This window comes from Chiloscyllium plagiosum, chromosome 1 (genome assembly GCF_004010195.1).
Source record: "Chiloscyllium plagiosum isolate BGI_BamShark_2017 chromosome 1, ASM401019v2, whole genome shotgun sequence".
Taxonomy (NCBI): Eukaryota; Metazoa; Chordata; class Chondrichthyes; order Orectolobiformes; family Hemiscylliidae; genus Chiloscyllium; species Chiloscyllium plagiosum.
The window spans coordinates 113311350-113326629 of record NC_057710.1 but is presented as its reverse complement, the minus strand read 5'-3'; the positions used below and the strand labels follow the sequence as shown (position 1 = coordinate 113326629).

The 15280-nt window shown below is 41.6% G+C and overlaps 1 protein-coding gene across 1 annotated transcript in view; it reads left to right on the top strand.

The window, feature by feature from the left end:
* The window catches only part of lap3 (leucine aminopeptidase 3), a 62487-nt gene that overhangs the window by 12946 nt on the left and 34261 nt on the right, over nt 1-15280 (top strand). The window contains exons 5-6 of the mRNA XM_043694323.1: nt 511-670; nt 1588-1752. Of these exons, the coding sequence (XP_043550258.1) occupies nt 511-670; nt 1588-1752 (325 nt within the window). The remainder of the gene's footprint in view (nt 1-510; nt 671-1587; nt 1753-15280) is intronic.

The following is a 15280-nucleotide window of genomic DNA, read 5'->3' as shown; positions in this document are numbered from 1 at the left end:
AAAAGCACAAAATAGATATCCAGAAATTCTTCATAAACAAGCTACCTACTTATGGCATTGATTTTCAGGGCAACAACCAAAGAACCTTTTCAGAAACAATGTAGTGATACAAGGGGGTGTTCTTTGGTTGTTTTTCAATGGCTGAATTTAGGTGGGCTAACCAGATTCCTCACTTGTAACCTATATGATGAAATACATATTTTTCAACACAAAATTGGAAAATAGTGTGGCTGTATTGACATCACAATTCCTATACACACACTTCCTTCATATATAAAACTATTAGAGAGTCTGAAATTATTGTATGAAGTCAAATACTATTATAAAATTCCACATAAATTTTCAGTTCAGTGGAGAGATAATTTTGAAATTTGATGTTTAGAATTTAGACTATAGTAAATAACGGTTCAACGAAATATTTTTGACTGTTTTATGGATCTGTTGTGTGAAGGAAAACACATTTGTACAGTACTTTAATGATACAAAATTTGTCATCTGAATTTCTTGTAGTTGGATGCAGGCAGCTACAAGACCTAGAGGTTCCTCTGGTTGAAGTTGATCCATGTGGGGATGCTCAGTGTGCAGCAGAAGGAGCTGTTTTGGGTTTGTTTGAATATAATGAGCTGAAGAATAAAAAGAAGACTGTGGTCACTGTGAAACCGTATGGAAGGTATTCAGATATTCGATATTTATGCAAAGTGTGCTCTTAATTTTACAAACAGCTTTTTATTTATTTGGTTATACTTTGGGAAATCTGCACTTGAGCAAAGCACTGAATTGTTTTCAAGATTGCTATCAAGATTTTTACTTAATTTGTTGTTCTTGGCAAGGTAGCTGTGGCTGTGTTTCAATTCAGCAATCATTTAACAAAATAATTGAAGGATTTCTAGTTTTTGTGTAAGCCTACGCTGCTTACCTGTGTCTATGCTCTGATTTCTGTAGCAAAGTTAGTTTTTATAGTAATTTAATAGTTCACTTGGCATATTAACACCTGAATCTTCTCTATTGTCTCCACTCTTGTTGACTGGCTTGTGGACTGTTTCTCGCATTTTGTTTTGCACACTTCCAATACAGAGAAACCTCGATTATCCGAAAGACACTGGTGGGGAGTATTTCGTTCTGTTAATTGAATGCCAGATAATCGAATGTCAGACAACATAGTTAGCCAAGCATTGGGACCTTGTGATCCTGTTCAGATAATCCAAAAATCGTTAACTGAATGCCGGATAATCGAATGCTCGATAATTGAGGTTCCTCTGTATCTACAGATTTTTTCCCTTATATTTTGTACTTTTATTTAACTGGCTTGTTTACTTTTTAAAAATATAGATAATAATTAAACATATTTATTTCCACAAAATAAGTACTTTGGGAAACATTGGACGGTTAAAAATCCTCCATAAACTCAAGTCTTTCTTGTCCTTTTTCATATAAGTGAGTACTGAAGATTTTCAGTTCACAATTTTTTTAATGTGATAGCTTGATCTGATAATTTGGACTTTATGGATCTGATTCTTTGGTTTCTTTGAATTGCATTGACAAACGTGCAATTTTTATTTTAAAAAAACCTCTGTTTCTTTCTACAAGTTTGGAAACTGAGGCATGGCAGAAGGGAGTTCTGTATGCTGAAGGGCAGAATTTGGCAAGACATTTGATGGAAGCACCAGCTAATTATATAACTCCGACCAGTTTTGCAGAAAGCATTCAACAAGCGCTGTATTCAACCAGTGATAAAGTCAAAGTGCATATAAGGTAATTCTGACATCCTGTTCTAATATTACACTTGAAGTCTCAGTGCATATGAGAAAAGGCAAAGTGGCATGAATGATTCATTGTTAACTTATTGAAATATAGTTAAGGAAAGCTCCAGCATGTGGATAATATAATTAATACCAGCGATGATACATCCTGCAAACAAATTAAAAAATTGTTTCTCTACTTATTATCTCCTCCTACTCTGTTATTTTTCAACGTACAGTATGACTCGTGAAACCGATTTCATGCGCACAACTGCTGAACCCTTACCAATCAGCTTGCACTGTCCCTGCCAAGGCATGCACAGTGTTTATACCGCTGGTGTTTGTCCATCAACAGTGTCAGTACTGTTTTGTGTCTGTGGTGATGTTATTGCACCCCCATGCTCAATTATTCTTTCTAGCTTTGAGTAACAATATCCACTTATAGTGCCTGTACCTTAGGATGCTCTTCCGTCTGCTGTTTTCAACTGCCTTTCATTGTTGTCCTTCTCCTATGCTCTTGTGATCCCACCTTCTGCACTCTGTGCTACAGAATCATAGAATCCCTACAGTGTGGAAAGAGGCCATTTGGTCAATCATGTTTGCACCAATCCTCCAAAAATCATCCCACTCAAACCTAGTCCCCAACCCTATACACAGAGCCCCAGTTTACTATGGCTAATCCACTTAGATAGGACAACTTTGGACTGCACCTGGAGGAAACCCAACAGATACAGGGATAATGTGCAAACTCCACAAAGAGATTCACCCAAGGCTGGAATTGAACCCAGGTCCCAAGTGCTGTGAGACAACGGTGCTAACTAATGAGCCAACATGCCATCCTGTGTGGCACTTCATTTTCTGGCCTTTGCCTCCTGTGGTCTGTTGCTCTATATCTCACTCCTACCAGGACATAACCTTGTTCTTCAACCAGCCAAACCCACTCTCTCCGACCCCTAATTTCTCTTCTCCTCTTATTTTGTCAGTGCTACAATGATTTGACAAACTCCTTCCTGCCCTTAAAAGTTTTGTGCACATTTTTTTAATGAGATGGACCTTTTTTTTAAGTTAGTTAGTGGTATGTGTGCATTGTTGTTCAGGCCAGCCTTGACTATCCCGAATTACACTGGAGAAGATGGTGGTGAACTGCAGTCCTTGGGTTGTGAGGAACAGGGTTCTGGGATTTTTGCCCAGCCACAGAGAAGACCAGTGATATAATTCCATAAGATGGTGCATACTTTACAGAGGATCTTCCAGATAGTGGTGTTCCCATGCAGTTCTGCCTTGCCCTTCTAGGTCATAGAGATCACAGGTTGAAAAGTACTGTCCATGGGCACTTGATAAGTTGTTGCATTGTATCTTGTCGATGTTTCCACTACTGCTGCTTTGCATCAGTGGTGAAGAGAGTGAGTGTTGAAGATAGTGGATGCGTTGTCAATCAAGTTATTTGCATTGTCTGGATGGAGTTAAGCTTCTAGAGTGGTGTAAGCTGGAAGTGTTCCATTACATTCCTGACTTGTTGCTTTGTAGGTGGTGGACAGTCTTTGAGGAGTTGGGCGATAAATTACTGTTCGCAGAGTTCCTAGCCTCTCACCTGCTGAATGAGCCTCCATTTTCCCCTTGATTGCCATTCATTCCAGTTTTGCTAGGGCTTCTGATTGATACACTTGATCAAATGTTATGATGTTAAGGGTCAACACTCAGGTTTCACCTTTTGATTTCAGCTCTTTTGCTCAAATTTGGCTCAATTTAATGAGGTCAGGAGCTGAGTGACTCTGGTAGAACCCAAACTGAGCATCACTGAGCAGATTATTCATTTGCAAATGCAATCAATAGCACTGTTATTTTATATGGACATATGTGAAAATCTTATAGTTGTCTCATACTGGTTGAACTAGATGGATTGGAATCCTTTTCGATTGACAGATATTCCTGAATGATCTGAGGCAACTTTGATTGCTGTGTGTACTGTATATTAATCCTGAATCTTTTAGAAATGTAGCTAATGAAGCATATTTAAGAGCGCGTGTAAGTGGCACCCTTTCTAACATAACATCAATCATATCAGAGATGCAGTTCTGGCCAGCAGGTATGGATATCTTATAGGTGTCACTAGCTGATTCTTGGGAAGTGCCAAAAGCAAAGAAATAGAGGGCTCTGATGACACTGATGGCCACTGGCACTGTGTGCACATCTGTTCAACTTAGAAGGGAATACCATTCCAGGAGGCTGCAGATGACAACAACAACATGCTACAAAAGACTGAGCTTCTTGAGGTACTCTTGCTCTGTGACGTCAAGAAACTCTGTTCTGGGAATGTCGCATTTTCAAGTTGGAGTCCTTTGTTCACCTATTCTGCCTGACAACAGCATGTCAGTGTGGAAAAGAAAGCTGTTGTTGGTGCAGTTGACCCTCTAGTTCCTTATCAGAGGTATAATATAAGCCACTCCCATGCTGCAGTGAAGGCTAATAGATCAAACTGAACAAAGGCCAAGATGGGTAAAATGGATTCCTTCTTGTTCAGGCACAGGCTGTTCTCTCCACAGGTTAAGATGGTCCAAAATTGTGTATTAAATGAATAAATGTTGCAACGGCCTAGTGGTATTATTGCTGGATTGTTAATCCAAAGACCCTGGTTTTGGGAACCCGGGTTCAAATCCTGCCACGGCATTTAGTGGAATTTGAATTCAATAAAAATAAACTGAAATTAAGAGCTGACTGATGACCACAAATTCATTGTCAGTTGTCGGAAAAAAGCAACTGCTTCCTTTAGGAAAAAAACTGCCATCCTTACTTGGTCTGGCCTACCAGACCCACAACAATGTGGTTGACTCTTAATTTCCCCTGGGTAATGAGGGGTGGGCCAAGTCAGCGACGCCCTCATCTTGTGAATGAAATAAAAACAACACATTACAATCATGTAATTCAGAAATGTTTGAAATCATCAGCAAAATAATTAATGTACCCTGACAACAAGTGCTGGATACTTAAGTTTCCCTGGACAGGAAAGCAACAAAACAGTTGCAGACTGACAGGCTAGAAAGCTTTTAAAATTTAATTGCTGAATGACTGCCTGCTATGCTTTCATGCTGGTGGTTTCCACACAGTTCGTGTGCTGGTTGTTAAAGCCAGAGTGCTTTTTTTAAAGGCAGAAGCAATTACTTCTTTGCATATATAAACTAAACACACATTTCAATTCCTCCTGCCTCCAAGTATGCATCAATAAAGACTGGAAGTGACTGTGATCATGTTAACATTTGACAAACTGACATTCTTTTGAGATTTTAACCCTTCCCACCATTGCCCAAACACGACCTTTCTTGACATTTAAAATTCTGCCTATTGTGCTTATGCTGTAAAAATAAATGAAGTTTCTTTTCACCTTTTGAGATAAACAGTTGGCAGTCATATTGATGGCTGATATAAATATGTCTGATGGCTAATAAGTAATCTGTGTTCATTTCTTATATAAGTGCAGAATAACAGTAATTATAGATTTTTTTGTATATAATAACTGCTTATAAAAATTGCAAGGCAAAACTTCAATTCCTTGTCTCTAATATAATAATATAGAGTTGAAGAACATTTAGAGCTGCTAAAGCTGTGATTTGACAGCTCTAAGATCAGGATGAAGGTGAATTAAGGAAAAGGGGTGAAAGGAGTACAGCAGGCAGGGCACTCCTCTACTGCGTCGGGGGTGCCCACAGCCATTGCTCGAACACCCGGTGCTAAAGTACCTATTCGAGGCGGCTCAGGGAATCCCTGATGGACTCGACCTGTAGTCTTTCTTGGTTTGTCCCAGAGATCATACTTGGTAATCTCAAATATAAAACTCTTACAGACAGTTTCGTTTAAATTATTACCCTTATTTACCAATAGCATCAATGTTACACTGTAACATAGATACCTACAAGCCAGGCTTGAGCTAAGGTTCTAAAACCAATAGCAGAGTAGCGGTGCCAGCTCTTACCCCTAAGAGTTCTCAGGCTACTCTCCTTTTTGCTGCAAGCAAGCCGCCTTTAGACAGAATTTGGTATTAAAATTACAAAAATGCCACGTCGTTAATTAGATAAACAGCAATAAAATAGCAAAAGTTTGCAGAGGAAGATAAACTTGACAGGTCCGTGTACGCTTGACTAATTAAGTTACATGTACATCAATTGGGAAATCTTGACCCGGCCAGGCCCCAAATGGTCAATTACTTTGGCTAATATATCATAACGAGAGACTAGTCTAAACTATGTGAAAAAGATCATGGGGTCACCTCGCTCAGCTAACATGTTCAATATCATTGTCCTACAAAATGGCTGTTTCTTTTAAAATCATCTTCAATTCCCAAAATGCAACTTAAATTCATAAAATTTCGAGTTTCAGGGAGCAACACTCTCATTCAATCGATGGCAAGCCAGTGTTCACTCAAATCAGACCAAAGAGGGTTAATCTTTCCACCAGCTTCCGTCCTGTGTGTGTCTCTCTCTCTCTCTCTCTCTCTCTCTCTCTCTCTCTCTCCCCCTCCCTCCCCCTGGTCTCTCTGCATGTGTCGCTTGAACCCTTCAGTCAGTGAATGTAATTTACAGAAGAATGTTTTCTCTTTGTCACTCAAACATGAACACCTTCCAACTTTCAGCCTTCATGTTTTCCTAGCCTGTAAGAGTAATGAGACATTCACTTCCCAGAACTGTCAAGATGAGGGAGCTGAGGTTCATAAGTTCAAATCTGCTCAGTGTGGTATACATGAAAATATATCAGGATTGTTTTATTACGTGCATATTCTACTCAGTTTATTAAATTACAAGTTCTTTTCCTATTGAGTATGAGTTTTGTTTAGAGTCTTTGATATAAATCAACAATTTAGTTATTCGATATCCCACTGTGAAATATGCGTGCCTCCAGCCTCCGGCGTGAGAAGGAAGTACTGCCACATATTGCACAAGTGAACAAATATTATCGCCTTATTGAAACCGATCCATTGACACTGAGAACAGATGTCCCAAATTCTTCTGAACAAATGTGCCCCACCGTGGTCGAGCGCTTTCCCGCATCTCCTTAGCAGATGTAAGGCTACCAGCTTTCTTATTCCCTCCTTTTATCATTTCATGATAACAATACAGCATATACAGGTACAGTTAGTCCATTTGTATTTTCAACAAGTTGACCGCCTGTTCTTGCAAGTCGTCGTCTGGAGGAGCAGAGTTGAAAAGGTACCTGATTCTGGCATAAAAGTTCAGAGATGAAGGTCCAGGAGTGAACAAAGGTCGATTAACAAGATTCTTCTTTGGCTTAGGCGAAAAGCAAAGCACGGTCCATTTCATGCATAAGCGGACAACAATGTATATTCCTAGGATGAGACCAATGATTATCAGTGCATCCCGCATGAACCATCCGCACAGTGACCATAGCCAGCAGGTAGGACTCCATCCACATGAGTTGGACGATGGTGGGGCAGGTATCTTCCCTGCGTCTTGATCCATTTGGTTGATGACATCTGTGTCATATACAATATCTTTAGAGAGTTTGTCTATGTAAATGCAGCATTGTGGGCCAATGACAGAATAAGCGCCTCCTTCATTCGCAAGGAGGAAATCTACCCCGAATTGATTGTGAAGCGTCATGATCCGAGTCTCCTGTAGTTCTTTGTTCATTAGTTTCAATGCGTGGGCAGTTGAGTTGGCTAGTTTTTCAACATCATATGCAAGGTCACCTATCTGATCTAGGGCTATCTCAACATCCCAGCCACTAATACGACCTCCCGTCAACCTAGACCACCAGGTTTGTTGATGGAAGAAGTCATGCAAGTCTTGTTTTTCCTCTAATTTTTGTCCGTAGCGATTCACCTATTGGTAGGCTTGCCATTCATCATCTACCTTAGGTATTTTATGGTGGAGGGTAAAAGTGGTAAGGTGCGCACTAAAGCACAATATCCATACCAGTCATTGGGTAAGTATGGGTAGGTCTTGCTTTTGCATAGCCAACGAAGGCTAAATGGAGTTCCGAGGGCGCACTTCTGTGAGTGAATGAGTCCACTCAGAGCGAGGGCTGAATCTTGTAAACAGTGGATGTTATCAAAAGTTCGGTTGTCCAAATATATTAGTAGATGGAGAGTACGAGTATGGCCAGTGTCTTTTATAACATTTTTACACAGTACTTGCTTCACTTGCCCCATGTTGTGGGTAACAGAAGTTCTTTCATTGCATCACTCTAACAGTGGAACAATGTTAACGTTGAATCTTATAGGCTGGTGAGTGCACTTCACACAGTGATGTGCTTCTTCTACCGAATGAGTTTTGTCATAAGCAGGTGAGAGGTTGCATAAGTGGATGAGTGTTATTCATACATTGTACATCAGAATGATGGAAGAGTGAGCAGACAACACATAGATCGGGGTGTTTAGCTTGAATAAAGAAACCATTGGCAACAGGAGGAGGATTAGGGGTGCATAGTATTTTGGTCTTTCTTCACCTTTCCACCTTGTCTTGTTAACTACAGTAGTTACTGATTGGTCAGATAGGAGAAGCTTGCATCGAGAAGGTATACGTTGTCAGTCTCAGAGCAATAGATGCCTGAGGGTTCTGTGATTTTGGTACTATGTGTTCAATACTGCAGTTCGTATGTTTCCGTTTGGGAGAGGAACAGACAAACATTTCACAGTAACAGTTTTCAGCTGATGGAGCGGATGAAGTTATGGAATCATGCCATCTCATGACAACTGGCATAGATGAGTTGTGAGGATAACAATAATGTTGAAAGTGATGTTTGGAGGTGCAATGTGAATAGCTTAAATGAGTTTCAACTGGGCAGCTGCATTCATGGTTTCTAACAGTATTGGTACAAGTTTCATTGAGCTGACAAATTCTATCTTCAGGTGGAGCAGTGGGGAAAATAATACATTTATCGTCATTGGAGCATCCTGAAGCACCAATGCCATTGCCAGTGTAGCCGTGATTACATTGGCATTCTACACCTAAATTGTTGGTTTTATTTCTGCAAGTGGCATCGGGGTGACAAGTGGGACACGTTAGTGTTCTCACAGTATCAAGGGTAGTGTTCAGAATCGCAATAGGGGTAGCGAAACGGGTAATGGTTAGCAGAGTGAGTGTTGTTAATTTCTGCTGTATCGTGGTAATCAGGGTTATCTTGTCATGAGTGGTAGTAACACCGTCAGTGATAGTGATGATGGTAGGTGATGATGATATGGTTGTCGGTGTAGGGGAAAGAGTCATTGATGGGCATCTAATTGTCTCATTGTTTCGGCATGTGGCATCCTCTGAAGTATCGTTTAGATTGATAAAAGTAATTCCTGTAAAATTGTTCATACCAACAAATGTACATACCACCTTATTCACTTCTCCATTTGATTCATTAAAATTGACACAAATTCCGTTTATACAGTCACGTTGGAGGTTTAGCCCATCGGAGATATTACAGACGGGCAGATTACATCTGGGCACATGGACTTGGGTTGGGTTTTCATCGGATGATTGCACTTGTACTAGCACTAGGATTGTGAGGGTCATACAAGCTTGCAATGTCTTTTGTAAACCCATGTTGAACATCCTTCTACTTTTACTGCAGTTTCAGTTGTCAGATGAACTTGATAAGAACCTTTCCAGTGAGGGCCCACTTTTTCCCGAGTAAAGTTTTTCAATAGTATATAGTCACCAGGGTTGATGTTTTTAAATGTTGGAGCTCTTTCTTTTTCCTTCCCTGGTATTCGATAGGTTCTTTGACATATTGATGATAAGACTGCAATGCTTTGGTTAGCCTAATCAGGTACCTGTGCATTTCTTCTGCCATGACACGCTCATCAACAGGATGTTGGGCCTCAGTGGTCCAGACCAGGGAGTCCTCAGGGCCTTTCCGTATACTGGTTCAGCTGCCGAGAATACTGTCTTTTTCTGAATCATGGTTCTCATATTAAAAATGGCAATTGGGAGTACTTGCAGCCAATTAAGGCCGTTTCCTCTACCAACTTGCTTAGCTGGCCTTTTAAAGTACCATTGGCTCTTTCTACAATTCCTGCTGCTTGGCACAATGGAATCTCTGATTCATATTCAGACCCTTACAAAGTTCCTTATTTAGCTCTGCACAAAGTGGGCGCCATTATCAGAGGAGACCGTTACTGATATTCCAAACCTGGGTATGATTTTCCTTTTGTAGGTAGTTTTTGCTGTGCAGTCAGTACAGGGATGAGCTTCAATCCATCTACTAAATACATCAATAATCACTAAACAATACTTATAACAATGGCATCTCGATAATTCTGTAAAATCAAACTGGATAGGATCAAAAGGTGCACTTGGCAAGGGAGTTTCACTCGGTGGACACTTTACTCCTTCCTCGGGGTTATGTTTTTGACAAATTAAGCAATTTTCAGCTGCTTGCTTTGCTTTATCTTGCAGGTGGGGAATTAATCAAGTTTGAAGAATTCTGTCCACCATTACCTACATGCATATGAACATAATTAACTAGAATAGGCAAAAGCAAATCGGGCAGACATGTCTGTCCTACTGGTGTAACCCAAACTCCAGTATAGCTATTTACATGACAACTATGGTTCATCCATCTTTGTTTTTCCTCATCAGAGGCGCCCCCCCTGCTGGGTCCGTATTTGCGCTAGGTCAGGTATGGTCAGGGTATCAGAAGAGGAAAAAGGAGGATCTTCCTTTGGTTTCCTATTTGTCATTTGAGTGACCATATCTCTTTGTTCAAAAGCTGCCTTCTTGGCAGCTGCGTCAGCGGCATGGTTACCTTTAGAGCCATCAGAAGCATCAGAGGAGTGGGAGGAGCATTTAATTATTGCCAGTTGAGAGGGACGTTGAATAGTGCAGAGGAGGTTAGCAACGTACGCAAGCTGAGCTGTTGCCAGATTATGGGCACATCCAAAAGAATAGCAGGAGTCAGTGTGGATATTAGCTGACTTCCCTTCAGCAAGTATGCAGGCACAGGTGAGAGTAAGGAGCTCGGCTTGTTGGGCAGAACAGGGTGAATCAATGGAATAAGCTTCTGTCGTTTGAGACAAGTGACAATCGCATGTCCTGACATGCGTTTGCCCTCTGGAGAGATGAAAGAAGAGCCATCAACAAAAAGGGTAAACTCTGGGTTAACAAGACCCTGATCCGTAAGATCAAGACATGGCCAAGCAACGAGGTCATTTACAACAACATTGTTATGGGGAAGATCTGGCAATTCAAGAGGCTCCTCCTGCAAGAGTGAGACAGGGTTAACGTTAGAACAGTATTTAAAAGCGAGAAGCGGATTCTGAAGCAATGAAATCTTATAGCGACAAAGACGGGCTGCAGTGAGGTGTTGAGTTCATTTAGAGGTAAGCATAGACACCGTAGAGTGGGAGGTACAGACTTACATGGTTTGTTGTTATATTAGAGATAGCCAATACTATGGTATGGATGGCTGGGAGAATCTGGATGCATAAAGTCATACCTTGAGCAACAGGGTCAAGTTTAGTGGAATAATAGGCAACAGGGCGCCCTGAGATGCCATGTTGCTGGGTGAGAACAACTGTAGCGCAGTTTTCAAGGATGGCAACATAGAGGCGGAAATGTCGATCATAAAAAGGTTGGCCTAATGCAGGAACTGAAGAGAGGATAGTTCTGTAAAAGCTTGTAGTTGTTCAGGAGTGAGATCATACTGTTGCAGGGCATTAGATGAGGACAAGGGAGATAATTTTCAAGTTAGAAGGGCACAATTGGGAAACCATTGTCCGCAATAATTAACAAGACCTGGAACCAACCTCATCTGTATGGGAGTGGTTGGAGGAGCAATACAAAAAATAGGATCAATATGTTCAGGTGTCAAGCATTGATCACATTCTGAGATGAGAGTACCTAGGACTTTGACTTCTTTCTGATTCATCTTAATCTTACTGGGGGGTACAACATAGGCACATTGATGGAGATGGTTCAGTAAGGTAGTGGAGTCAGTGTGATTAGAAGATTCATCAGGGCTAGCGAGAAAGAGGTCATCGATGTATTCAACTAGGGTAGAGCCTCCAGGAAATTCAAGTGATTCAAGTTGGGTGTGGAGGGCCTCTGAAAAATGTGTGGGTAAGTGAACAAACCCTTGAGGTAGTCCAGTCCATATATATTGATGGCCCTTAAAAGTTAAGGCAAAAAGATACTGCTATCTGGATACAAGGGAATGCAAACAAAATGCATTTTGGAGGTCAATAATGGTAAACATCTTGATATTAGCTGCAACTTGGCTGAGGATAGTGGAATGATTGGCAACGAGAGGGTGGAGAGGCTCAACAATTTTATTTACTTCACAAAGATCTTGAACAAGACGCCATTCAGGACATCTCGGTTTAGGAATCGGAAAAAGGGTGTATTGATGGGAAAATGACATGGGACTGGGATGCCTTGCTGTAAGAAAGAGTCAATAACGGGTTGAACTTTAGCTTCTGGCTTCAGGGTTTATTGGGGTATAGAGGGAAGAGTGGAATTAGATTTAACAGAAATAGAGATGGGTATGATTCTAGCAAGGCCCACTTCTGATTTAGAGGCCGCCCAGAATTCAGGGTGTACTATGTCCTGTGGGCAGGGGTGGGCGCGATGATGATGAAGGTTGCCGTGGATTGAATAAGGCGAGCGTAAAGTAAGATCGAACCCGGAGCAAGCATCTGAATATTATGGGAGGTTTGATCAGCCTGTTCAAAAATAAAGTTAGTGACAAAGCCTAGTTCTTTGGCTTGGTGGTCTGGATTCACATGCGTGGTGATATAAGGGAAAATAAAAGGGCCAGCTTTCCAAATATGAGGAAGAACTGACATGAGGAGGGCACCATCAGCAGGTGAAGTGATCTCACCAATCACCCAAGGGTGTTGGGTGATGCCCAGCAAGGGATCAAAGTATTGTTTAAGGCTGTGGTCAGTTTCAGAGGGTTCATAAACTAAAGTGATGTTGGGGTGAGGGACATTGTGTAAGCTAGGATTATAGAGCAAGGATCCAAATCAAGAGACCACCATTGACAGGGCTTTGGTTTGAAGTTGATGCATTGAACAAACTGAGATGGATCCTGAATTCGGATACTTTTGTCATGACATTTAATCGTAATAAGTAGAGGACAGAGGAGACCTCTAGCGAGTAGAGGGATACATAACCTATCAGTAACAACAAAGCGAAAAGAGGGAGATACAATTTTTCCACACCACTCTGAGAGGGACAGTGTATGCATAACAATTAGAGGAACCATCAAATCCAACATCGTCTGAGATTTGAAACTCAAAGACATTTACAAGATTAGTGGGAAGCTATGACACAGTGGCTCCCGTTCGACCATGAATTCAATAACACGAATCGCATAATTTTTTTTATCTTCCCTCTTCTTGTTCTTTTTCCTTTTGGAATCTTGGGCCTTATAGGCTTGGTATTGCTTTGGTGTAAAATCTGGTATGTTTTATATTATTTCTGTTTGGTGGTTATTAATTATTCTATTCTGTTTTGCTGGGTGAGAAGTGGTTGTTCCTTTGATGTAAAGATGTGTGGGGTTGAGATGTGGAGGGGGGAGGGGTAGGCATCCATTGTTAACTTGGAGGAGTGTAATTAATATGTTTTTTTCCCCATTGCTTAGGTTTGAGGCGCGGCCTTAACTGGAGGGTGCGAGGATGATTGTGAGGTTGGGAGTGAATGTCCCCTATGGGCAAGGGGAGAAATCTCTGGAGATTTGTGTTTTTGTGTTTATTTGTTCAAGTTAGTGGTGTGCGGTCATGGCTAGCGATCTGTTCAGGTGATGCACCTGGAATATAAAGGAGACCCATTCTCCCATAAAAAGGAAAAAGGTGCTCTCTGATCTTATGAAGGAAAGGGTTGGACAATGCGCTGTTGCAAGAGACACATTTGACTGATGGCGAATATCTGAAGTTACAGCTGGGGGAATGCAATAGGGTATTCTTCTCCTCCTTTAACTCCAAAAGCAGAGGAGTGGCCATACCGGTATGAAAGAACCTCCTAGTTCGGGTGACAGGTGAAATCAAGGATGAGTATGGACGGTTTGTCAGTCTCAAGGTGCTGATTCATGGAGAAGAATATGGCATCCTGAACGTTTACTGTCCCCCGGCGCATCCTCTCAAATGTTTAGTTGATGCAGTCTCTAAATTAATTGCTCTTGGGGTGCGCTGTATGATTATTGGAGGAGACTTTAATTGTCTCATGGACCCGGGGTAGATAGGATGCCAAGAGAGTTGTCAGGTACACACTGGCAGTCTAGACTTGTGTGAGGAATTGGGCTAGTGGATGTGTGGAGGTGCCTCAACCTGAATGGGAGGGACTCAGCCTTTTACTCCAACCCGCACAAGTGCCACACAAGAATTAATATGTTCTTCGTTCTGTCGGTTTGTTTGGACTTAGTCAAGCTACCAATCCTGCAGGCCAACGCCATTTTGGACCAAGCGGCAGTATATTTAGATGTTAAGACCAAAGGTAGTGGAGTTGGCACGCGGCACTGGCGCATGGATCCGTTTCTCTTGAAGGATGACAACTTTCTTTAGTATATCACAAGGGAGTTCAGGGCTTTTTGGGACATCATTCGGGACATGGCCAGAAATCCATCAGTGCTCTGGGAGACCAACAAAGCATTCTTAAGAGGTATGATTAATCCATATTCGACAATGAGAAGGAGGCTGAGAGGAGAGCAACAGCGGATGCTTGAGGCCCCGCTGAAGGCAACCGAATTGGCATATTATACCAGACCATCTGTGGTCAAATTGCAACAGATCACGGCTCTCCGGGCTGCTGTGGATTCGGCGCTCACAAAAGCGGTGAAGAGAAGGCTGTTTGAATATGGGGATAAGCCAGGTAGATACTTGGCTAAGAAGAAAAGTGCTCCACAGTCCATTGTGTCTATCAGGGAGAGAACTGGCAATGTCACTCGTGAACTGAGCAAGATCAGCACCAGATTCTGGGAATTCTGTGTAGAGTTATACCAGTCGGAGTGCGATGGGGATGGAGAAGCGAGAATGGAATCCTTTTTTTGAAAACTTGGACCTCCCCGGTATTAACACAGATCAGGCCTCCCTTTTAAATGCACCTCTGACAGTACAGGAGGTGCAAGAGGCAGTAAGGCAACTCCAAGGTGGTAAGGCACCCAGTCTAGACGGTTTCCCGAGTGAATTTTACAAGGAATTCTTCATACACGTTAGCTGAACCACTGCTGGAGATGTATAGTCATTTGTATAGCCAGGATTGCCTTCTGCCCTCTCTGAGGGAAACTAATATCTCCCTTATTTTAAAGAAAGGGAAAGACGCCAAGGATTGTGCATCGTATAGACCCATCTTATTGTTGAATGTGGATTTTAAAATCTATCAAAGGTGCTGACACTGAGGTTGTTGTTATAAGAGAGGACCAGACGGGTTTTATCAAGGGTTGCAGCTCCTCCAACAATATTAGACAAATATTGAATATAGTGCAAATGTCAGGAGAGAATGATTCCGGGTTTGGTGGTCTCCCTGGATGCAGAAAAGGCATTTGATAGGGTGGAATGGTTGTATCTCTTTGCTGTTCTAGATCATTTTGGCCTAGGAGGGGCCTTC